Source organism: Candoia aspera, chromosome 3, assembly GCF_035149785.1.
Source record: "Candoia aspera isolate rCanAsp1 chromosome 3, rCanAsp1.hap2, whole genome shotgun sequence".
NCBI classification, from domain to species: domain Eukaryota; kingdom Metazoa; phylum Chordata; class Lepidosauria; order Squamata; family Boidae; genus Candoia; species Candoia aspera.
In genome coordinates, this window is record NC_086155.1 from 206,642,468 (window position 1) to 206,662,426 (window position 19,959).

Here is a 19,959-nt window from a genome sequence, read left to right on the forward strand (position 1 = left end):
TTCAGACTTGCAAGGTTCTGTTACTGTAACCTTATAATAAGAGTAGTATTAACATTCATAACATTGGTTTCCTGGTCTGGTCTACCTGAAAGGGCTGACATCAGTCTTGCAAGTCTCAATGTGCCTCCCCCTTCCATCTCCTGATCTTCAAGAGAACTAGGGTGGGTCAAGCCTGAGATACTTTCTCAAACTACATTTCTACCTGGGACTCAGATTTCTTTTAACTGACCATGGTCTTTTCTTTGTGGCTCCTCAAGGCTATTCCTGCAGCCCTAACACCATTATGACATTCATGAAAATGCTCTTCTAATTTTCACTACTCACAAGGTGAGGGAGAGACCTTTGCAACCAGTTTTAGTGTGTGTTACGGACTTTTGGTTTATGTGACCATTCCTTTCTAGAGTCTTCTATCCTCCCCTTTTCATATGATAGGTATAACATGCATAACCCTATTGTATTTTGGGGTATGCAATGTTATGAGAAGCATGGAAAAGAAGTTAAGACTTCCTCTTTACATATTGTTAATTCCAGAAAAATTATCTTAGAAGAAGCCTTGGTCCAAACTTAGCTGGCAGCATGTTGCTGCTTGTCTGAGCTCACAAGCTAAGCAGGTCAGGCTTGGTGAAAACCTGGATGGGAGATCTCCAGGAAATACCAGGGCTGTAGGCTATACTGGAAGGTTGAACCAGCATTCTGAAAAAAGCTAGTGTCAAATCATGAGATGAATGTGGCCATGAAGTCCCCAGAGTTGAGCTCCACTCAAAGGAATGTTGACTTTAAGCCCATTGTCTAGGCTGACCATACATCCCGTTTTGAACAGGACAGTCCCATTTTTTCAACATTTCCAGACTGTCCTGTCATTTTAATATAAATGTCCATTTTGTCCCATTTTCTTAAAAACCTTACTTAAAAATTTGAAAGTTCCCCCGAACCTGTCAGAAGGCAGTCTGACTTTGAGTGGAAGGAGGGGGAGCTCAGCAGAAATGGCAGGAAAAAAGCCACAGAGCTCAACCCAGCAGGAAACCTAACAAGAAAAAAACAGGATCGACTGATAGGCGGTGATCAAAGGGCGAGCCAATTGGCTCCTGCCTTGAAAGGGCAGGGAGAAAAGAACGTAAAAGCATGGCCAGAGGAGGAATGGCTTGTCGGGGGCAACTGTTCACTAGACTCTCCAGCCCAGCCTTGCCTCTCGCAAACAAAGGAATCTGAAGATTCCCACCCTGAGAAAACCGGAGAAGTTCCTGCCTACTGATCCAGCCTGTCTCCCAGCCCTGCCCCGTTTTGCCATCCCAATGTCCCTTTTTTAACCCCGTCCTGTTTTGCCATCCCAATCTCCCGTTTTTGTCTCAAGGAAATATGGTCAGCCTACCATTGTCAGTTGTATGCATTGCACTGCGGGCCTGGCATTCCTTCTCCCTTCCTTTCCCATGGGAATATTACAACACATTTCTGTAATTTTTGTCCTTCCGCTACAGTGGATGGAAAATGGCAAGTCTGGGGTCCCTGGGGAAGCTGTACAGCCAGCTGTGGAGGTGGAACCCAAAAACATGACCGTGTCTGCTATGGTCCTTTCTTTGGAGGAGATCCATGCCAAGGTCCCAAAGAGGAGCACAAGCAATGCAATGAACGAAGGTGTCCAGGTAAGTGGCTTATAGAAGACAACAAATCTATCTCTAATGGGGGATAATGTCAGGATTCAGATGTGTGGACTTCAACTCCCAGAATTCCCCTGCCAGCATGCAGGTTGAGCTGGGATTCTGGGAGTGGAAGTCCATACATGTTTAAGTCACCAAAGTTGATAAACACTTCTCTAGACCAAGATGAGGCAATGTATCACAAATTCAGCAGTACTTCCCTGAAAAGTTCTTCCTTTGGGCTAATTATTAAAATTTTGCACTTGTGGCCATTTCAGCTGCATCTCAGAAATTAATTTGATTAATTTCCGAATGCAGAACATGAATTACAGAAGAGAGAGGGTCATGCTGTGCAAAATCACTTTTAATTAGTCCAGCTGTTGTGGGGGAAGTATTTACACTCAAGGACTAGCGACTGGAAGAACCATGGTGAGGTCCCCACACCTGGATGGACTGGAAAAGTTCTTGGTGATTTCTGAGATTTTTTTTTTACTCCCAGTTATTTAACAGTTCTGGATCATTTCAGAGTTCAGGATGTGGAAGTTACGATAAGGTAGAATCTGGATAAGTATTAGGAAAAATATTTCTTGCAATAAGGGCAACTCAACGGTGGAGTCCATGAGTTAGAGGTGGTGGCCTCCCCTTCACTGGGTGTGTTCAGGCAGAAGCTGGACAGCCATCTGGTGGCGATGCTTCAATTTAGAGTCCTCTACTGAGCAGAGGATGGACTTTATGGCCCGATTAGCCCCTTCTACCTTCAGGAGCCACCAAGGAAGATGTTCTTCTTAAACTGCATTGCTGAAATAGACAAAAAGTGGAGCAACCCAATTATGGAGGGTTGCACAGAAATACTTAACACTCAGTTCTGCTAAGTGGGGGGGGAGCCTGAATTTATAATAATAATTAGATTCTAAAGGTTGACCTTTTGACACCACCCTCTAACTGATACATTTTAGAGTCTTCTGGGAAGAAAAATTAAATTCCTCTTCCTTGAAGCCATGCAGACCTATTCTAGCTGCACCACACCGATCTCTCTCTCTCTCTCTTTTCAAACTACTAATGACTTTTTTGAGATCCCTGCTATTTGGAAAGGATATTGTTTAAGGTTCCTTGCCAAAACAACCCATGCATTGCTTTGAAAAATGTGGTGTATTCTAGGCCAGTGTAAAAAGAAATGGACCTGGTCAAAACTATAATCCCAACCAATTAAGAAGAGTACCATTAACTAGCAGAGCTTGCCTAACCTCCTGGCCCAAATGCTTTGGGAAACAGCCAGGTCTCCAACACCTTGCAAAAGGCTAACAGGGTTGGGGTCATCCTGATCTCCAGGGAGATGTTGTTCCAAAGGGCAGACACTGCCATGGAGAAGGCGCAACTCCTGGGTCCAGCAACATTGCTTGATGGAAGGGAGCTGTAACAGGTTTCCCTTGCTAGATCTGGTGGGGCAAGCAGAAACAAGGAGAGAGGCGGTCCTGCAAGTCATCTGCCTTAGGCCAAGGAGGACTTTAATAACCAGCATCTTGGCTTGCAATTGGGGCCTCCCTGACAGCCAGTGCAGCTCTCTGGGCATGGGTGTAATAAGTAATGCTAAAAAATGTCTGCACTGCTGCATTCTGGACCAGCTACAGCTTCCAAATTATCTTTAAGGGCAACGCCATGCAGAGTACATTGCAGTAATCCAAACAGGGGGTGATTAAAGCCTGAGTCACCAAGAACGAGGCCTCCTGGACTGGGAACAGGTACCGTTGGTACCCGACAGACCTGTGCAAAGGCCTCCCCTGCCATGGTTGCCCCATGCTGTGAGTGCAGGAGGACCCATGTCAACAGATCCCTGTTTTGATGGGTGACCCCACCCAGGGGCTTCATGTAGAAGTCAAAGAGAAGGGGGGAGAGGATAGAAATCTGAACTACCCCACAGAGCAGGGTTCATCCTATTCCCCCCACCCCCACCCCCCAAAAAAACTGGAATCAGAGAAAGGAGGAGAACTACTGCAGAACAGTGCCTCCCATTCCTGGTCCTCTAAGCTAGCCCAGAAGGATACCATGATCAATGGTATCAAAGCCTGCTAAGAGATCAAGAAGCCACCCACAGTCACTGTGTGTGAGTTGGGCGGCCTTAAAAATCTGTTTAATAGATAAAATAATAAAAAGAAGGACCAAGATGGATGCACTACTCCATTCCAAGCTCCACCAAGGATCATCAACAAGTGCAATCAATGCCTTCTCAGATCATGACCAAGCCATGGTGACTACAAGTGATTTTCAGCCAGGAACCTCTTGGTTTGAGAAGGGTGACTTTAAATTATGTTCTATTTCATGTTATTACTTTTACCTGGATATTCTTTGACTTGTGCATTCTGATTGTAGTGTTATCTGACTTGATTGTCCTTCCTGAATAGATAGGCAAATCAGATAAGTACAATTTTGATTCTGATGATCCTGATGCTGAAGATGTCAGCTGATCCTGGAGGGCTACTCCAATGATACTACCAATAGGGATACTAAAATATCCAGAGATAAAATATCTCTGGGAGGAGATTTGAGGGCTTCACTCTCAGAAGATCCATGGTAGGACAAATACTTATTTTTATTTATTGTGCCTTCGAGTCAGGTATTGACTGCTGGAGGCTGCCTGGGCTAGTCCCTGCAGTTTTCTTGGCAAGGTTTTATGGAAGTGGTTGGCCCTTGCCTCCTTCTTCCTAGGACTGAGACAGAGGGACTGGCCCCAAGTCATCCAGCTGGCTTCGTGCCTAAGACGGGACTAGAACTCACGGTCTCCCGGTTTTTAGCCTGATGCCTTCACCGCTACACCCAACTGGCGCCCAGGACAAATGGTAATGGGGATGAAACCTGGATAGCATCGTCTTTTTTTTTTAAGGGAAAGTTCCCTTGTTAGTAATCAGTGCTACAAAGAAGAAACAGCACTATCTCATACTGCATTGAGTGCATGGAGCATTTTTGTTCTTAAAAATAGAAAAAATCTAAGATCCCAAATCGCCTCTTATCATTTTTTTCCCCAAAGTATGTTCATCTTCTGTACCCCTAAATGATCCAGCTAATTTTTCTTCTAATGTTTAATTAAAGAGTGGTAGGACCTGCCCTGCAAAGCAAGCAGTAAAACATGTCAGATTTACACTGAATAATACATTCCTAACTATCAAAGGCTTTCTGAATTGATCTCCTTATGTGCTGAGCAAAGAGGGGAAAGCTGGGTTTTCCTTCAGCTGCACAAAATAGCCACCTCCACCTATCTTGCCTCTAATTGAATCAACCGTAGTCAGTCTTCAGCAGTCTACCACCAAACGCTGTGGCCACTGTGTTGCCTCCATTTTGCCAAGGGAGCCCTTTGCTGTCAGATCTCTACACATGATTGTGTTACCTTTTGTCCTACAAAGGAGAAGAGAGGAAGAATATCAAACACTAAAATCATCTGTGTATTTAAAAAGAAAATAAGCCAGAAGAATTAAGCATAATGGGCTTAGGTGTTTAATTCTCCCAGTGCAGTGTGCTTCCTTTTGCTGCTGTTGTTTCTTTATAGAAGCATATTTAATATGAGAGATTGTGAACATTTCTCCAGGACCAGAGAGCATTCCCATATGCTCAGCCATGACTGCAAGGTGTATTCTATCAACCATCTCTAACGGAAAATCAGGAATGTAGTTCAGTACAGGATGGAAAATCAGAGAGGGAAACAGTACCAGAGGAAGGGCAGATGGTGGAGCACCTGGCTTTCCAGGAATGACCCTTCTCCTGATTTTGTGCTCACACAACAGCTTTCTAATTGTCTTTGGATTGCCTGTGCCAAGAGCAAAAGGAATATTGGCTTTCCCCAATTTGATCCTTCCCAGCTATGTTGGCGGTAGCTCCCTTTAACCCCAGCTGATTAGGGGGATGAAGAGATCCGCAGTCCAGACCATCTTGGGGAAGGCTGGAGTCCATCAAAAATGGAAAATCTCGTATGCTTCATGTGTCACTAAAGTGTACTTTTAGAAAAGACACAGCGTCATGCCAGGTTCTCTCGGTTTAGTCCAAAAGAAGACAGTGACAATGCTTCCTCCAGATCCACACCAGGATTCCAGAATATGGAGAGATTTCCCTTTCTTGATGGGTGATAGCACTATAGGTAGTCCTTGACTTACGACCAGTCATTTAGCAACCGTTCAAAGTTACGACGGCGCTGAAAAATGTGACCAGTCCTTGCATGTATGACCATCACAGAATCCCTGTGGTCACGTGATCAAAATTTGGGCTTTTGGCAACTGGCATGTATTATGACAGTTGCAGCGTCCCAGGCTCACACGGTTGCTGTTTGCAACCTTCCCAGCCAGCTTCTGACAAGCAAAGTCAATGAGGAACTGCATGATTCACTTAACGACTGCAGCAAAAAAGGTTGTAAAACCAGGTGCAGTCATGTGATGCCTCACTTAATGACTGTACCACTTAACGATGAATTTTCTGGTCCCTATTGTGGTCATAAGTCGAGGACTACCTGTATGGACTGCAGAGAGCAGGATGGTCATTTCTGTCAAGATGACAAATCTTAGAAATGCATACTGTTCTTCTGCCTGCTTTGCTGGGACAAGTATTAATTCAGGCCTTGTTTTGAAAGTATTAAAAGAAATGTAGGAGGAAAAAAATCCATATTGCATAAGGTAGAAAGGGATTGCATTTAGTTTTAAAATGTACAGCATGCATGAAAAGTGTCTTACAGCTCTATTTATGTTTTCAAAAGCCCACTGTCTGGTGACAGTCATACTGAGTTCTTTGCAAGAATACAGTTTTTCTTCTCCAGCACTTCATGGAATGCCCATGCAGCATGGACATTTATTTCACATGAGCATTCCAGAAAATGTTAAGCTTAAAAAAAAAAGCTTGAGGAATTTTCAGCCATGTCTTCCTTAAACATATATATGTTTAAATGGACCTTCCCACACCTCTGCATAGATTCTCTTTTTTTTGTAAAAAAAAAGGATCCATGTGTAAACTTCCCAATGGGTAGCATTCATTCCACCATGAATTCCTCTGAACCAAATCTTTTCCCAGAGATAATTATGATGGAATTGGTTCCCAATCCAAAGGAAAGGTTAAAAGAATGGACTGTAGCTCAGTGGAAGTAGAGGACCATCCCCCAATAGAATTAATAAATAATAATTACAACATGGATGAGGGAGTGGCTTTTTAACTGTTGTAGTCAGTCAACTGGAGAGAGGAAATTGGGGTGGTATGTTCTGATGAAGTTGATCTGAATGGGCTGTGATCTGAACACAGTTCTTGGCCTTCCCAGTTGAAATGTGTCACACCTTCCTGTGCTTGTCATTAGCTATCCCATTAGGAGTTATCTTCTAAGTAAGCAGACATGGTTTCAAAAGTGTTAATCCCATTCTGACCTTGATAACTTTCTCCTTTTCCTTAAGCTTTGATAGGGTTTGATTTCTCAGATCTAAATCCAAGGAGGACTCATTTAAAAAACAAAACCATGAGCATCTCTCTCACCACTTCAATCAGTGTCTAATAGTGGTTAATGTCTATGAGATGCCTTCATATTGCAAATGTTCAATTCTGATCAGTGTAGGTTATATGTTTGCAGGCTGATTTGAGCCTCAGGTGTGAAGATGCAGCTTCTACTTAAATGCTAGAAAAAAACCTACCAATCTCATTAAGGTCTTTATAGATCCCAGCTTCTATTCCGAATCCTCTATCCCAAATGTAGCTTGGTTTGTAGATGGATTATATTGAGTTAACCTGGCCTGTGGCTTCATACATTGAAGAAATTCTCCAAGGTCCTTTGCTTTCTTCTGTCAGAGTAGAGATTGGCTTTGTCCTTGTGAATATCTCTTCTTTGCTATCTTCTTTGAGAACCTCAGTTTGGCCAAGGTAGATGGGGATGCATCCAACACATTTGGAGGTCATTAGTGAGGGGAGGTGGTGGGCAAATGACACTGAGTGCTCCATGGCATCACCTGGGCTTCTACTGGATGCCCACATTTTTAAGGTATCAGGTAAGGAGTGTTTCTCTACCTTGGCAACTTTAAGATGTGTAGACTTCAACTCCCAGAATTCCCCAGCCAGTTGAAGTCCACCCATCTTAAAGTTGCCAAAGTTGAGAAACGTTGAGGTAAGGCAAGGCTGTTTTAGGGTATAGGCATGTCTGTGGTTGGCCATGCTTTGCTAATACTGTTCTCTTCTCTCGGGACCATGTGTGTGCCCACCCTGTTGCTCTACATGCTCAGTAAAATAGGAAATGTAATTGGAATCTGGGAAATCTGTGCTCCCTCCTACCTCCGTGCTTAGAGTTGAGAAGCAGCTTTAATACTCCTGTGACAGCTTCCACTGCTTTATGTCTCATAAATAACTTCAACACATAAAGGGTTGTATTAAAGCAGGAGTGGGATTCATTCTCCAATCTTGTATGCCCCAAACTCTCTCTCCTTTCTGAGAAGTATAGAATATTTATGGGCATTTTCATGAATGCATTTATGTCTATAACATGTTATATTGCTCCTGTGGGTAAAAATCAGCAAATTTCATACCTGGTTCGTCTGCTGTCGGGGAGGGAACACTGCAATAATTGGTTGGACCTGAGATCAACATTGTTGGGAAAAGACATTATGCTTGGAATGGTCAGTGGCAAAAGATGATGAGGACGCCAAAGAATGCGCTGGCTGGATGTAATCAAAGCAGACCCAGGCCAAAATATAAAGCAACTGAAAGAAGCTTTTACAAGACCGGAAATCATGGAGAGAGCTGGCTTATGGAATCGCCAAGGGTCAGATATGTCCAACCAGCTAATGTTCCCTTCCCCATAATGACAAAAAAAAAAAAAAAATCCTGTAGGATTGGAGCTAAGGTCCAACCAGCTGAGGCTCCCTCACCCCCAGTGCCCAGAGAGAGATCTTGGGAAGCACACAAACTGGGTATGAAATCTGTTGTTTTTCACACACAGGAACAGCTCAAGGCATTTGCTACCAAGACATTTGCAAAGCAGCAGATGGGCCCCTGAACATGTAGCCACAATATTCATCCTGGTTTGGGTTTCTTTCAGCTTCTGTGCTTTGACAGTGGAGGGGGTTTTGTGGTCCCACTTGGTCACAGCAGGCATTTTTTTCAGCCAGGCACAAGAAAATGTAGGCATTTTGGTCCAGGGTACACACTTTTGAAAGCAATTTCCCCATAGGGCATTCATTTATGCAGTGCGGGGGCATCTTCAGGGGGCAGGGGACAAAAAGATGTGGCAATGCAATCAAAGCCCCATCTCCTTTTTTCTTGTGGGTTGGCCTTTAGTGGCATGATCACAGCTGCCATCTCACGTTGAGCACCCCCCCCCATGGACATCTCTGAATTTTTTTTTCCATGGCAAGGAACTATGAACTATGAATCCAAAAAATTTGTCAGTGCCTACTACTCATAGTAAGAGGTGGTACATGACTTCAGAATCAGAGCTTTTGCTTCATACCACTAGTTGCTGAGAAACAAGAACATAAAGTTGGCACTGCCCTCATATTTGCCTAAAGGCATCCCACGGCGAACATTTAATTTGCACAGTGCTCAATCAGAAGCACCCATGAATTCTGTAAACTAAAAACAAGCCAAATCTCTTTCCCACAGTTTCTCAAAGAAAGGCTGTCTTATGCACCCCTTCTGCTTTGTCCTATCCTTTTTTTTAAAAGAGATCCATTTAGCAGTAGCAAATGGAGTCGGATATTCAGCGCACATAACACCACTGCTACGGAGCTGCGTTGGTTGCCCGTGTGCTTCCAGGTGCAGTTCAAGATGCTGGTTGTCACCTTTAAAGCCCTTCATGGTTTGGGACTGGGTTACTTAAGGGACCGTCTTCTCCCGGTTGTTTCTACCCATCCAATTCAATCTGGTAGATTCAGCATGCTGCAGATCCTGTCAGCCAAAGAATGTCGGTTGGCGGGGACTAGAAGGCGTGCCTTTTCAGGCATAGCTCCTGTCCTCTGGAATATTCTCCCTTAGATTAGGATATCCCTGACCCTGTTGGCCTTCCGTAAGGCCATGAAGACCTGGTTATGTGCCCGGGCCTGGGGCCCCAGGCGTGGTAATGGTCCCATTTCTTGGCGATATCAATCATCTTACATTGCTTACTTGGCAGCCATGTATATTTATTTTGTACTGTAATTGTTTAATTGTTTTATAGTTTTTTTATTGTTGTACGCGGTGGCGCTGCGGGTTAAACCGCTGAGCTGTCGATCGGAAGGTCGGCGGTTCGAAACCGCGCGGCGGGGTGAGCTCCCGTTGCTCGTCCCAGCTTCTGCACACCAAGCAGTTCGAAAACATGCAAATGTGAGTAGATTAATTGGTACCGCTTCGGCGGGAAGGTAACGGCGTTCCGTGAGTCATGCTGGCCACATGACCCGGAAGTGTCCTATGGACAACGCCGGCTCCAAGGCTTTGAAACGGAGATGAGCACCGCCCCCTAGAGTCGGACACGACTGGACTTTACGTCAAGGGAAACCTTTACCTTTACCTTAAGCCACCCAGAGTCACTTGTTGAGATGGGCGGCTACAGAAATTGAATAAATAAATAAATAAATCAGCAATAGCTGGTTTGTCTGCTGTGGGGGAGGAAACACTACAGTAATTGGTTGGACCTGGTCTTGGATCCAAGGTCTAACCAGTTAATGCTCCCTTTCCCATAATGTTCTGGTTCTGGGCCCCTGTCTTCCTAGGTGCCTGCTCTTTCATTCCTCCTCCTGCTCTCTTTCCCATTCCTTTCTTCCTTTTTTGTAAGCTTCCGGTAACTTCTTTCTTGATAGAACCCCAAGAAATCTGTGATGAAGATAACTTGGCCTCTGTGATTTGGAAGGAGACACCGGCTGGAGATGCAGCAGCTGTCCGATGTCCCCGTAACGCCACAGGTAAGACATGGTGATCAGCCCATTTCCAGCTTTGGAAGCCAAGATCAGCTCTGAATGACATCTCCAATATCCCTGGATCAAGGTCATCTGGAATGAAGCAATCAGATTTCAGACTTTTCTTTTTTTAAAAAAATGCAGGCATCCTCACTGAAGTTAATTGCTGGATCTTTGCAGCCCAGTTTGTCCAGCACCTTTCCTTGTATCAGTCAGTGGTTAGAACTCAGCAGAAGTTCCCAGCCATTTGCATCAACATGGCTTGAGGCCCAAACTCAGTTGTAGACTTTCAGACACATGACACAACATGGCCAGATAAGGGTCTTTATAGCACAGGAGGAAGCCATCTCTGTCCACACAAAAGTATGGACCCTTCTTTTACTCCCTGTAGTTTAATTCTTAATTAATTTGCCATGGTCTAATGCAATGTTCTCCTGCCAACCTAGCAGCTCGAAAACATGCCAATGTGAGTAGATTAATAGGCACCGCTTCGGCGGGCAGGTAACGGCATTCCATGTAGTCATGCCAGCCACATGATCACGGAAGTGTCTACGGGCAAACGCCGGCTCTTCGGCTTTGAAACGGAGATGAGCGCTGCCCCCTAGAGTTGGACACGACTGGACTTAATGTCAAGGGAAACCTTTACTAATGCAATGTTAGCCTGGTGCCTTTCAGCCTTCAAGATAAATGGCTGTTGGCTGTTGACATAACTGCCACCTCTGCCCTGAGAAATTCTGGTTCTTCATTAATTCTTATCCCTGCATAGGGCTGCAGGTAATAGGGATTAAGGATAGTTGAGAACTGGTGCCCAGTCTAGGCCCAGGAACTTCTTACATTTCATTGGAGTAACTCAGGCTTTGTAATTATGGTTCTGGGAGAAATACCTATGCTAGTATCTTTCAGGGTCTTAATTTTCTTACTTGGACCACTGCTTTCAATTAAGAATTTTTAAGAATGCACACATATAACAGGAGGTCCTTGACTTATGACCGCAATTGGGACTGGAATTTCCGTCAGAAGTCATTGCGGTCATAAATTGAGTCATCATATGACCAAACCCGATTTTATGACCTTTTTCCCCCCAGCAGTCATTAAACGAATCGCTGTGGTTGTTAAAGCAAATCCAGCTTCCCCAGTGGACGTTTTTTGCCAGAAACTGGCAAAAAAGCTCACAAATCGCAATCACATGGCTGTGGGGGTGGTACGAAAGTCATAAGTGCGAGTACAGGTCATAAAGCACTTTTTTCAAGGTCATCACAACTTTGAACCATTGTTAAACAGACGGTCATAAGTCAAGGACTACCTGCAGTATACATTCATTTGTTTGTTCATTTAAAATGATGGCCCACTCACCAAGCTCCTCTGGGTGGCTAACAAGGAATAAAGACATCCCCTCTCAATGATAATAATAAAAATGGTAAAATAAGTAACTTTAATAAGGTGAAACATGCTACACTGGGGACCCAACACACGACTCATACAATACATCATACTCATTTTGACTTCCCAGCCCAGCACATTTCTGCTAATTCACACATATTTTATCACATTTTTCTTAATACACTTAAGGAAATAGTACCATTAATTTTCTGTATGCAGTTTCTTGGGTTGTTTTCATTAAAATGCACATTTTTCTGCTAAAATGCACATTTTACATACCTCTTTGACCTGAAGAACTGCAGTGGAAAGTGGAGAGAAATGTACATTCAAAAGACTAACTCAGTTTCCATTCGCAAGTGGCCCAAAAGCTCCATTTTTGTTTGATTTGTTTTGTTTTGTTTGGCATGAAAATGTGAAATGATCAAATCTGTTCCTCACCCCCCTCCCAATCTTTAATCAAGACATGGGCCAGCAGTTTCTTAGGCCAACTGATGGAGATAATTGTCAATATTTGCTCTAAGCAAATAACATTCAGGAGATGAAGCCTAAGGAAAGAATTGTGTGTCTATTCACACAGGCACAGGGGTGTGAAAGAGACAGCACTTAACCCATGCTGAAATAGCTGCTAACCCCTTTAATAAGAAGAAGGTTTGTTTGCACTTCACAAGGCTGAATAAAAGACCAGAAAGTCATTTGTTCTTGATTTATACAGGAGTCAACAGACTGGGCTAACATCACGAACATTTTGAGCCTCACTCAATAAAAGCCAAACTCTGTTACTGACCTCCTGCATTTATCAAAGCAGATGGAGTAATTTACCAGTTAGGGGGTTGCAAAACTCCAGATTTGAAGGGGAGAAGGTGTTTTGTAGCATGAAGGGTGCCACACCTGTCAACATCTCCTTCCATGTGCCTTTTCTTGAGATCAGAAGAGCCCAAGAAAGACATGGCCTCTTTCTGGCATTGGCAACAGATGCAACGTGTATACCCAAACTTCTGTCTTGGAATCCAAATCACTCAAATATTCATTTGGTGTAGAAGCTTTGTTCCAGTGAAAACCAGAATGAGTATATATTTTTGACTCCTGTGGAAGCAGAAATCATGGCTAGAGATGGGCCCCTTGATGTCAGAATGGTGCAGTCTGGGTTTCTCCGGGAGTATTATTTGGAAGAGTTGCTAGGACAGCAGATGGTTTACAAAGGCTGAAGGCATCTGAAGACAAAATGCTTGGTGGATTGGAACTAGAAGCCTAGCTAGGAAACCAATAAAAACTGGCTTCCAGAGTTCTTGATGGACAGAGCTTCTGTCCAGTCCTATATCAAGAGGAGGCCAAGAGGCCTTCCAAAATCATGGCTTTAACTTATAAATCCTGGTACATGCTATATTTCCTATAGTATCAAAGACATCTAGGGGACAGGCTTTCAAAGCATTAAGAGGTTCTAAATATGGAAAGGCAAAAGCAATAGAAAACAGTGGGCAATTTTAATTCAAGGTGTTGATCACCCATTTCCATGAAGGTGGCCATCCCTACTTTTAATTAATATTAATTTTCCAGTCTCTGGGTGTCCCAAGTGTCCACTGAGAAGCAAAGTGGTTCCACCTGCAATCAATGGGTTGCACTTTTTTTTCTGAGTTCCATAGGACAAGCATCCCTCTTCTAAGTTTCATATCCTCTTTTTATGCCTAAAGAAGCTGATTCTGCCCATTGCCCTATTCAGAAACAAAACAGCAAGCTTGCATGAATCCAGATAAAATAATGTTCTCTTGGAGCAGTCTTCCGTAAACTGGAGAAATGGATTACAACTTGTGCTGGTTGGGAGTGCTGGTGATTGCAGCCTCATATGGAGGTCATTTGAGTGGGAAATTGTAGTTGTACTTGAACAAGATACACCTCAAGTTCTCCATTTCAGATTCTAAAAGAAAACAGCTATGCCAGTCTGTTGCAGCAAGAGCATTTGAGGATCAGTAGCATCCTAAGTATTTTATTTCTAAGCTTGGGGCTCATTGTAGTGATCTACCAAGATGACCTTGGAGAAGGAATGTGGCAGTTAGCAAAGCATACATTAAACCCAGGAAGGAAAGAGAATTGTGGAGTCCTTGGTGTTTTCTGAGCTTGGTTGTTTGCTTGCAGATGTTTCATTACCCAACTAGGTAACATCATCAGTGCTAGTGATGGTTCATTACCTAGTTGGGCAATGAAACATCTGCAGGCAAACAACCAAGCTCAGAAAACACCAAGGACTCCACAGTTCAACCCTGAGCTACATATGTATTCTCTTCTATTGGATGAAAGAGAATGTTAGAAAGAAACTTAAACTGACTTGCCTTAACACTCTTTGTAATAAGAGGGAGGGAAAGGCTTTCAAGATTCTGTTACTACAGCTTATATCAGTGGTTTTTAAACTGGGGGTGATTACCCCCAAGGGTAATATTTAGGCATATCCTGGGGGTAATGGAGTAATTTGTAAGTGCTTGTTGGTGAGTCAAGGATCCAGTTTAGGACTGCCGCTGCTGAGATGCTTCAGTAAAACAACAGAATCTGGTTTTTCTGGGGGGGAGGGTGCGATAACATTTTTCGAGACCAGGAAAAGGAATAATTCCACCAAACAACTTAAGAATCACTGGTCTATATCAGTGAAGTCAAGTTCTAATATTCCTTGTGGAGTCTGATTCCTGAGCTGGCCTACCTAACATCAACCTTGAAATCTTTCCTGGGCTTAATGCATATTTTGCAAAATGCTGCACTCCTAATCCAAAATAATCTCTCTGGTTCTCTACACTCACTCCTATTTGATCTATTAGACCAAAAGCAGTGTCCAGTTCAAAGATACAAAGTTTCACGACTGAGTATTGGAACCTGGCTCTCTTTGATCCTGGCGACCCCCTTTAGTTACAGTTACTCCTCTTCAACCAACATCTGTTAAAGAAGTGCAAATCCAAAGCCTCGTTGGATATACAAGACTTAGTTCTCGGGCTCACAAAGATGTGATGTATCCCGCAAACCACATCGGGATGGGCCTTTGATCACTGGGGTTGGGTTTGAGAAGAAAGTTGTCTGCCAGAAGCCAGTTGGTTATGGTTGTAATGGTATCTTTACTGATTAGGGTTGATCTTACGGCGGTGCTTGCTGGATGAAGAAGGTATCGCCTATTGGACGCTGCCAACGTATGTCAAGTGCGTTTCCATAGACTACAGGAATATCCAGATGATGGTGAGCGGTATTCGCCCTGAAAGTGAAATGTGAAATAGGTGCTTTCTTCTTTGAGTCACTGAAGCTGGTAACTAGAGATGTAGCCCACACTAGAAACACAGAGCATTGTTCTGTTCTTCAGGCATGGACAGAATCAAAGCCTTCCAGTAATTACACCAAATTGTTCCAATGTGAAAACTTTGCATTGCTAGCAAGTCAACAGGTATCAGCCTTGTGAGGTAGTCCAGACAAGGAGCACACCCAGAAGAACTCACTCTACTTTATTGTAAGGTTGCAGTACACCCAGAAGAACTTTTTGGAAGACATCCAGTTAGGGAATACTGGCAGGACCCCTTGCACTCTCAAGATCTCCATTGAGTCATTCCAGTCTGGTGATGTCTGCCTTGTGAGGTAGTCCAGACAAGAAGCACACCCTGGAGTACTAGCTCTACTTTATGGTAAGGTTACATTAACAGAATCTTGCGAGTCTGGAAGTACATCTCTCCCCCGTTGCCTTTACAGCCCAAGAAACTCAGGAGGGTCCCTTCTGAGATGTTTGCTACATTCCCATTCCTTCTGTGGGCTCAGCTGCCTCTTATCCAACCATTGTCTAGTCTGTGGTTCTTCCCCCTCTCTCCCAAGGTCATTCCCGCATTCCATTACAAGCGGTTTGCTTCTGAAATTTGACAGCAAGATTTCTGAAGGGAAGGGGTGCAAAACTGAGTACTGGGACGCTATACAGTTTGTAAAGTGTAGTTTACCCATCTTTAACCTAAGAGGGAAAAAGAAAAAAGTAGAAATGATGCAATATCCAGAATCAAGTGGAGGTAAGTTTTTGAACTATTTTCTAAGGATGAGATGTGGATTTAATCTCCCTTAGGAGAAGCTTTCTGTGACCTAGATTATGCAGGTCTGTGAAATGATTGTATGCAAGTATTTTATTTTGGTTCATGTCTTTAGATGCTGCATTAGTACTTCTGTGTTCTTGTGGGAAACATGGTATGGGATAAAAAAAGAAATATAATGAAATATTCCTTCTTCTTTTTTTTTTGACTTGCCAGACAAGGGAGCATCTTTCAAAAGCCCAGAGGGGGCTTGTAGGAGAAGGGGTGTCAGAAGTATTACAAAACCTGGTGGAGATCTCTCAGGATGGAACGAGCTACAGTGGAGATCTGTTGTCAACCTTTGATGTTCTCAGGAATATGACTGAGATTTTCCGCAGGGCATATTATAATCCCACCCCTAGTGACATACAGGTGAGTTTACAAATAGGAATCCCAACTGTTAGTTGGTATGGGGATAAAGAACTAATCCTTAGCTGAGAAATGCTTCCATTTTTTAAAAAAATAATTATTGGAATTATCTGGGAGTTCTCAATTTAGTCTTTAACCAGAGTTATTCCAATAGAGCGCTTTCATCTTTTCTTTTTCCTTTTTTTTTTTTTTTGGCAATGTTGTAGTTTCGCAGGGGTTTATACTGTTTGAAGTTCATTCACATCTGACCAAGGCGCATGGGTGCATGGGTATGCAAATGTGGCTGAGTGGCAGCATTCAGATCATGCTAAACTTGGTTAGTTTTAAACTTAACCCGTTCGTCAAAGCTCAGGATTTTGTGCAAATACAACCCATTTGATTTCAATAATTATGTCATACTGTGTGAACTCAGTCCATAAGACACAATTTTGATAGGACCCTGGGATGCCTATGGGTGCACTTATGATTTGGAGTGCACCAGTAGTCCCACTGCAGCCCAAGTCAGTGCTGAGACATTATTTTTATTGTCTCTCAGAGCCACGAATGCAATGCTGGGAATTAATGTCACAATACTGATTTATTTATGTATTTATTTATTTATTCAATCTGTATAGCTATCCATCTGACATATGTGACTCTGGGTGGCTCACAACAATGAAAAACAACAGGAAGAACAATAAAAAATATAAATACGAACAATGGATGCACAATTATCACTCTCTTACCCATGCCCTCCCTCGTAGCTATGTCTGCAGGGAAACAGAGGAATGGGGTGGGGCGATGAAAATAGGAGCACTGCACTGTAACAACGCAAGCTTCTCCCCTTTTGTAAAAGCGCTGTGAAGTTGCACATACAAACAAAAGGGGTAGAGCTTGCATCATGAAAGCATGGTGCATTCATCATGTTGATGAAAGCCTCCAATTTTTCAGATACCTCTGCAAGCAAACACATGTAGGAAGAAATGGCAGGGTTGTTGGCAGATGCTGGGAAAGCCTTTAGCCCAGGAGAGGTCAAAAAAGTCACACACCAAGCATTTCTATAAAAATAATTTATTTACAGAAAGCAAAACAAAAAACAAAACATATTTAAAGGACTTAGCTCCCTTTGGAGCAAGCCTTGCTTGCCTACATTGCCGGCAGAGAGAAAAAGAGGAAGTGAGAACAAGTCCGGGCAGGTTTCCTCCCCCCCCAGGTGATTTGCATGAAGCACGTGAGAGGAGACAATCTAATATAACCTTTTAACCCGGCCAAAATGATTAGGCACAATAGCAGTCTTAATCTATTAGTAGGAAAACCTCAACAAGGGTTTGATAAAAGTCTAGCTGATCTGCACTGAAAAATCAGCAATTAGCAAGCCCCTCACCTCCCAGGACTTACAGGATGGATAGCAAGGGATTAGAGCGGTGTTTCTCAATCTCAGGAACTTTAAGATGTGTGGACTTCGACTCTCAGAGCACCAGTAAGGAAGTAGGACAGGGGTGTATTGATCAGGGAATGTGCACACCCATGCAGTCAATTCCCATTAGTGCCTTGAACAGTAGATGCTTTGCTGCTAAAAAAGCCCCTGATGGAATCTCATCTTCAGAAGGTTAACAGTGACAAATTGACAGCATGGTGGGGTTGGAATTTCGATGAACTTAAGGCTTCTTGCACTCTTAAAGAATAACCAGGAACGCAAATCCTTCTTTAGAATTCTTTTTTTCTTCCATCCTTAGCAGGTCTCTCCATTGCCACATTTTCTTCCTTCCTCCAAAGAAGTGGTGGTGGTAATAGTGATGCCAGCAACCACATGGGGAAGACTCTATATGAGGTTTCAGCTCATCTTTAATGCCTGGGATGCTGAAATAACAGATGTTTTTGTTCTAAAATAATCTTGGGACATGTAGTTTTCCAGACACCTGAGCACTCAGTAGGATAATCCATTGCTCAGGGTGTGACACTTCCAAACCCAAGTACCGCCTTGCCATTTAGACACCGTAGTGCCTCTCAAGACCCAGTAATTGTGGGGGGAAACAGTGAAATTAATTCCTCGTGCCTCTCAGAATATCCACATTCACCCCTTCTTTGCCTGCCTCCATAAATGCTAGAATGCACCCTTGGACAGTGAAGGTAAAATAAAAGATCAGGTGCAACAATGGATGAACCACTTCTGGTTGAATGCTTTGGCAGAACTGAGAAACGTCCTTGGATTGTCCTTTTCTCAGTGGCATCCAGAGCATCTGCCTCTCAGTCCTGGGGGGAAAATCCTGATTGCCTGCCTTAAAAGTTTAAAGGTTTCCCAATGGATTGCCTTCCTCTCTGGCTTCCTCGTAATGATCTAATTAATGGCTCTGAAATAAAGGTCTTCCTCTGTTTCTCCTCCTTAGGCTGGGGAAGATTAGAAAGGGCTGATCAAGGAATAGCATATTACAACGTGCAAATTTCATGGATGAAACCACTTGGTTTCTGTTTTTCCTTCCCAGAACTTTGTCCAGGTAATTAGCAACATCTTGACAGAAGACAACCGGGACAAGTGGGAAGAGGCTCAGCTGGTATGTGAATCTTCTGCTTCCTGTCAGAAATGCTTTTGGAAATTGCTTGGAGGGAGGATGGGCAACTCACTTGGAGTTTATTATGTCTGGCATTTTAACAGGCAGTAGCATCCATGGGGAGTGTGTGTTTGCTGAGTGGCATAGTGTTAGCTCTTCGAGGTAGTCCAGACAAGGAGCACAACTAAATTACGAGTACTAGCTCTATCTTATTGTAAGGCTACATTGACAAATTTTTGCAAGACTGAAGGTCTTTCTCCCCTCCTTTCCTTTTACTCTCTGGAAAACTAGGGAGGGTCCCTTCTGAAATGCTTCCCATGCCCTCCCACCTTCTGTGGGCTGAGACATCTTTGACATGCTGGTTGTCTAGTCCACACTCTTCCTCCTGTCTCCCAAGGTCATTCCCACATAACATTACACATACAGGGTGTCAAAAGGAGGATCCTGCCCCTTTGGAATGCCCATGCGATGGTGACGTATGCGCTAAAGGGGCTGGGCTTGTGTCATGATGCTCCATCCACCAAGTAGCTGATATTCACCCCTACCCAGCTCTTCGTGATGCCACTGAGTAACAATACCAGACTCCTGGTTGTCTGGCCCATGGAGAGAAATGCTGGGACATGTCATTCAGAATCTACCCTGCTTTTGTATTTATGTTTCTCCATGTTCCTTATGATAGCCATATTAAAGTAGAGTAATGAATTTGAGAAGAATAGAATAGAAGGGCCTGACTGAGAAAGTCATCTGGTGATGTAGATCCTCAACAAGAGATGAGCTCCAGATGAAAGTGGTTTACAGACCTCCAAGCAGAACCTGCCAACTCTCTGTTGCTTGTTCTATTTTCAAAACAAAAGTGAATTTGATTTACAAAATTAAGATTTGATGCACTTTCTATGCAGGGCAGGTTTTTAAAAAATCCCTGGTCAGGAATGTGCCATCCAGTGCTTCCCATGTTATAGTCTAGTGTATCTTCTACAGAGATTATCACATCATGATGCTCCTGCTGTATTTTCCAGGTTGGTCAAAGTACTTTTATGTTTCCCTACTGCCCAGGGTGTCCACAGGGTGTGTTCAGAAAAGTCAACATGGCAGCTGTGATGGT

At 43.4% G+C, this 19,959-nt stretch overlaps 1 protein-coding gene across 1 annotated transcript in view; it reads left to right on the forward strand.

The window, feature by feature from the left end:
• ADGRB1 (adhesion G protein-coupled receptor B1) overlaps positions 1–19,959 on the forward strand; it is a 236,052-nt gene that overhangs the window by 86,235 nt on the left and 129,858 nt on the right. Inside the window, exons 7-11 of the mRNA XM_063299720.1 lie at positions 1,476–1,640; positions 10,412–10,513; positions 14,991–15,097; positions 16,138–16,332; positions 18,792–18,860. Of these exons, the coding sequence (XP_063155790.1) occupies positions 1,476–1,640; positions 10,412–10,513; positions 14,991–15,097; positions 16,138–16,332; positions 18,792–18,860 (638 nt within the window). The remainder of the gene's footprint in view (positions 1–1,475; positions 1,641–10,411; positions 10,514–14,990; positions 15,098–16,137; positions 16,333–18,791; positions 18,861–19,959) is intronic.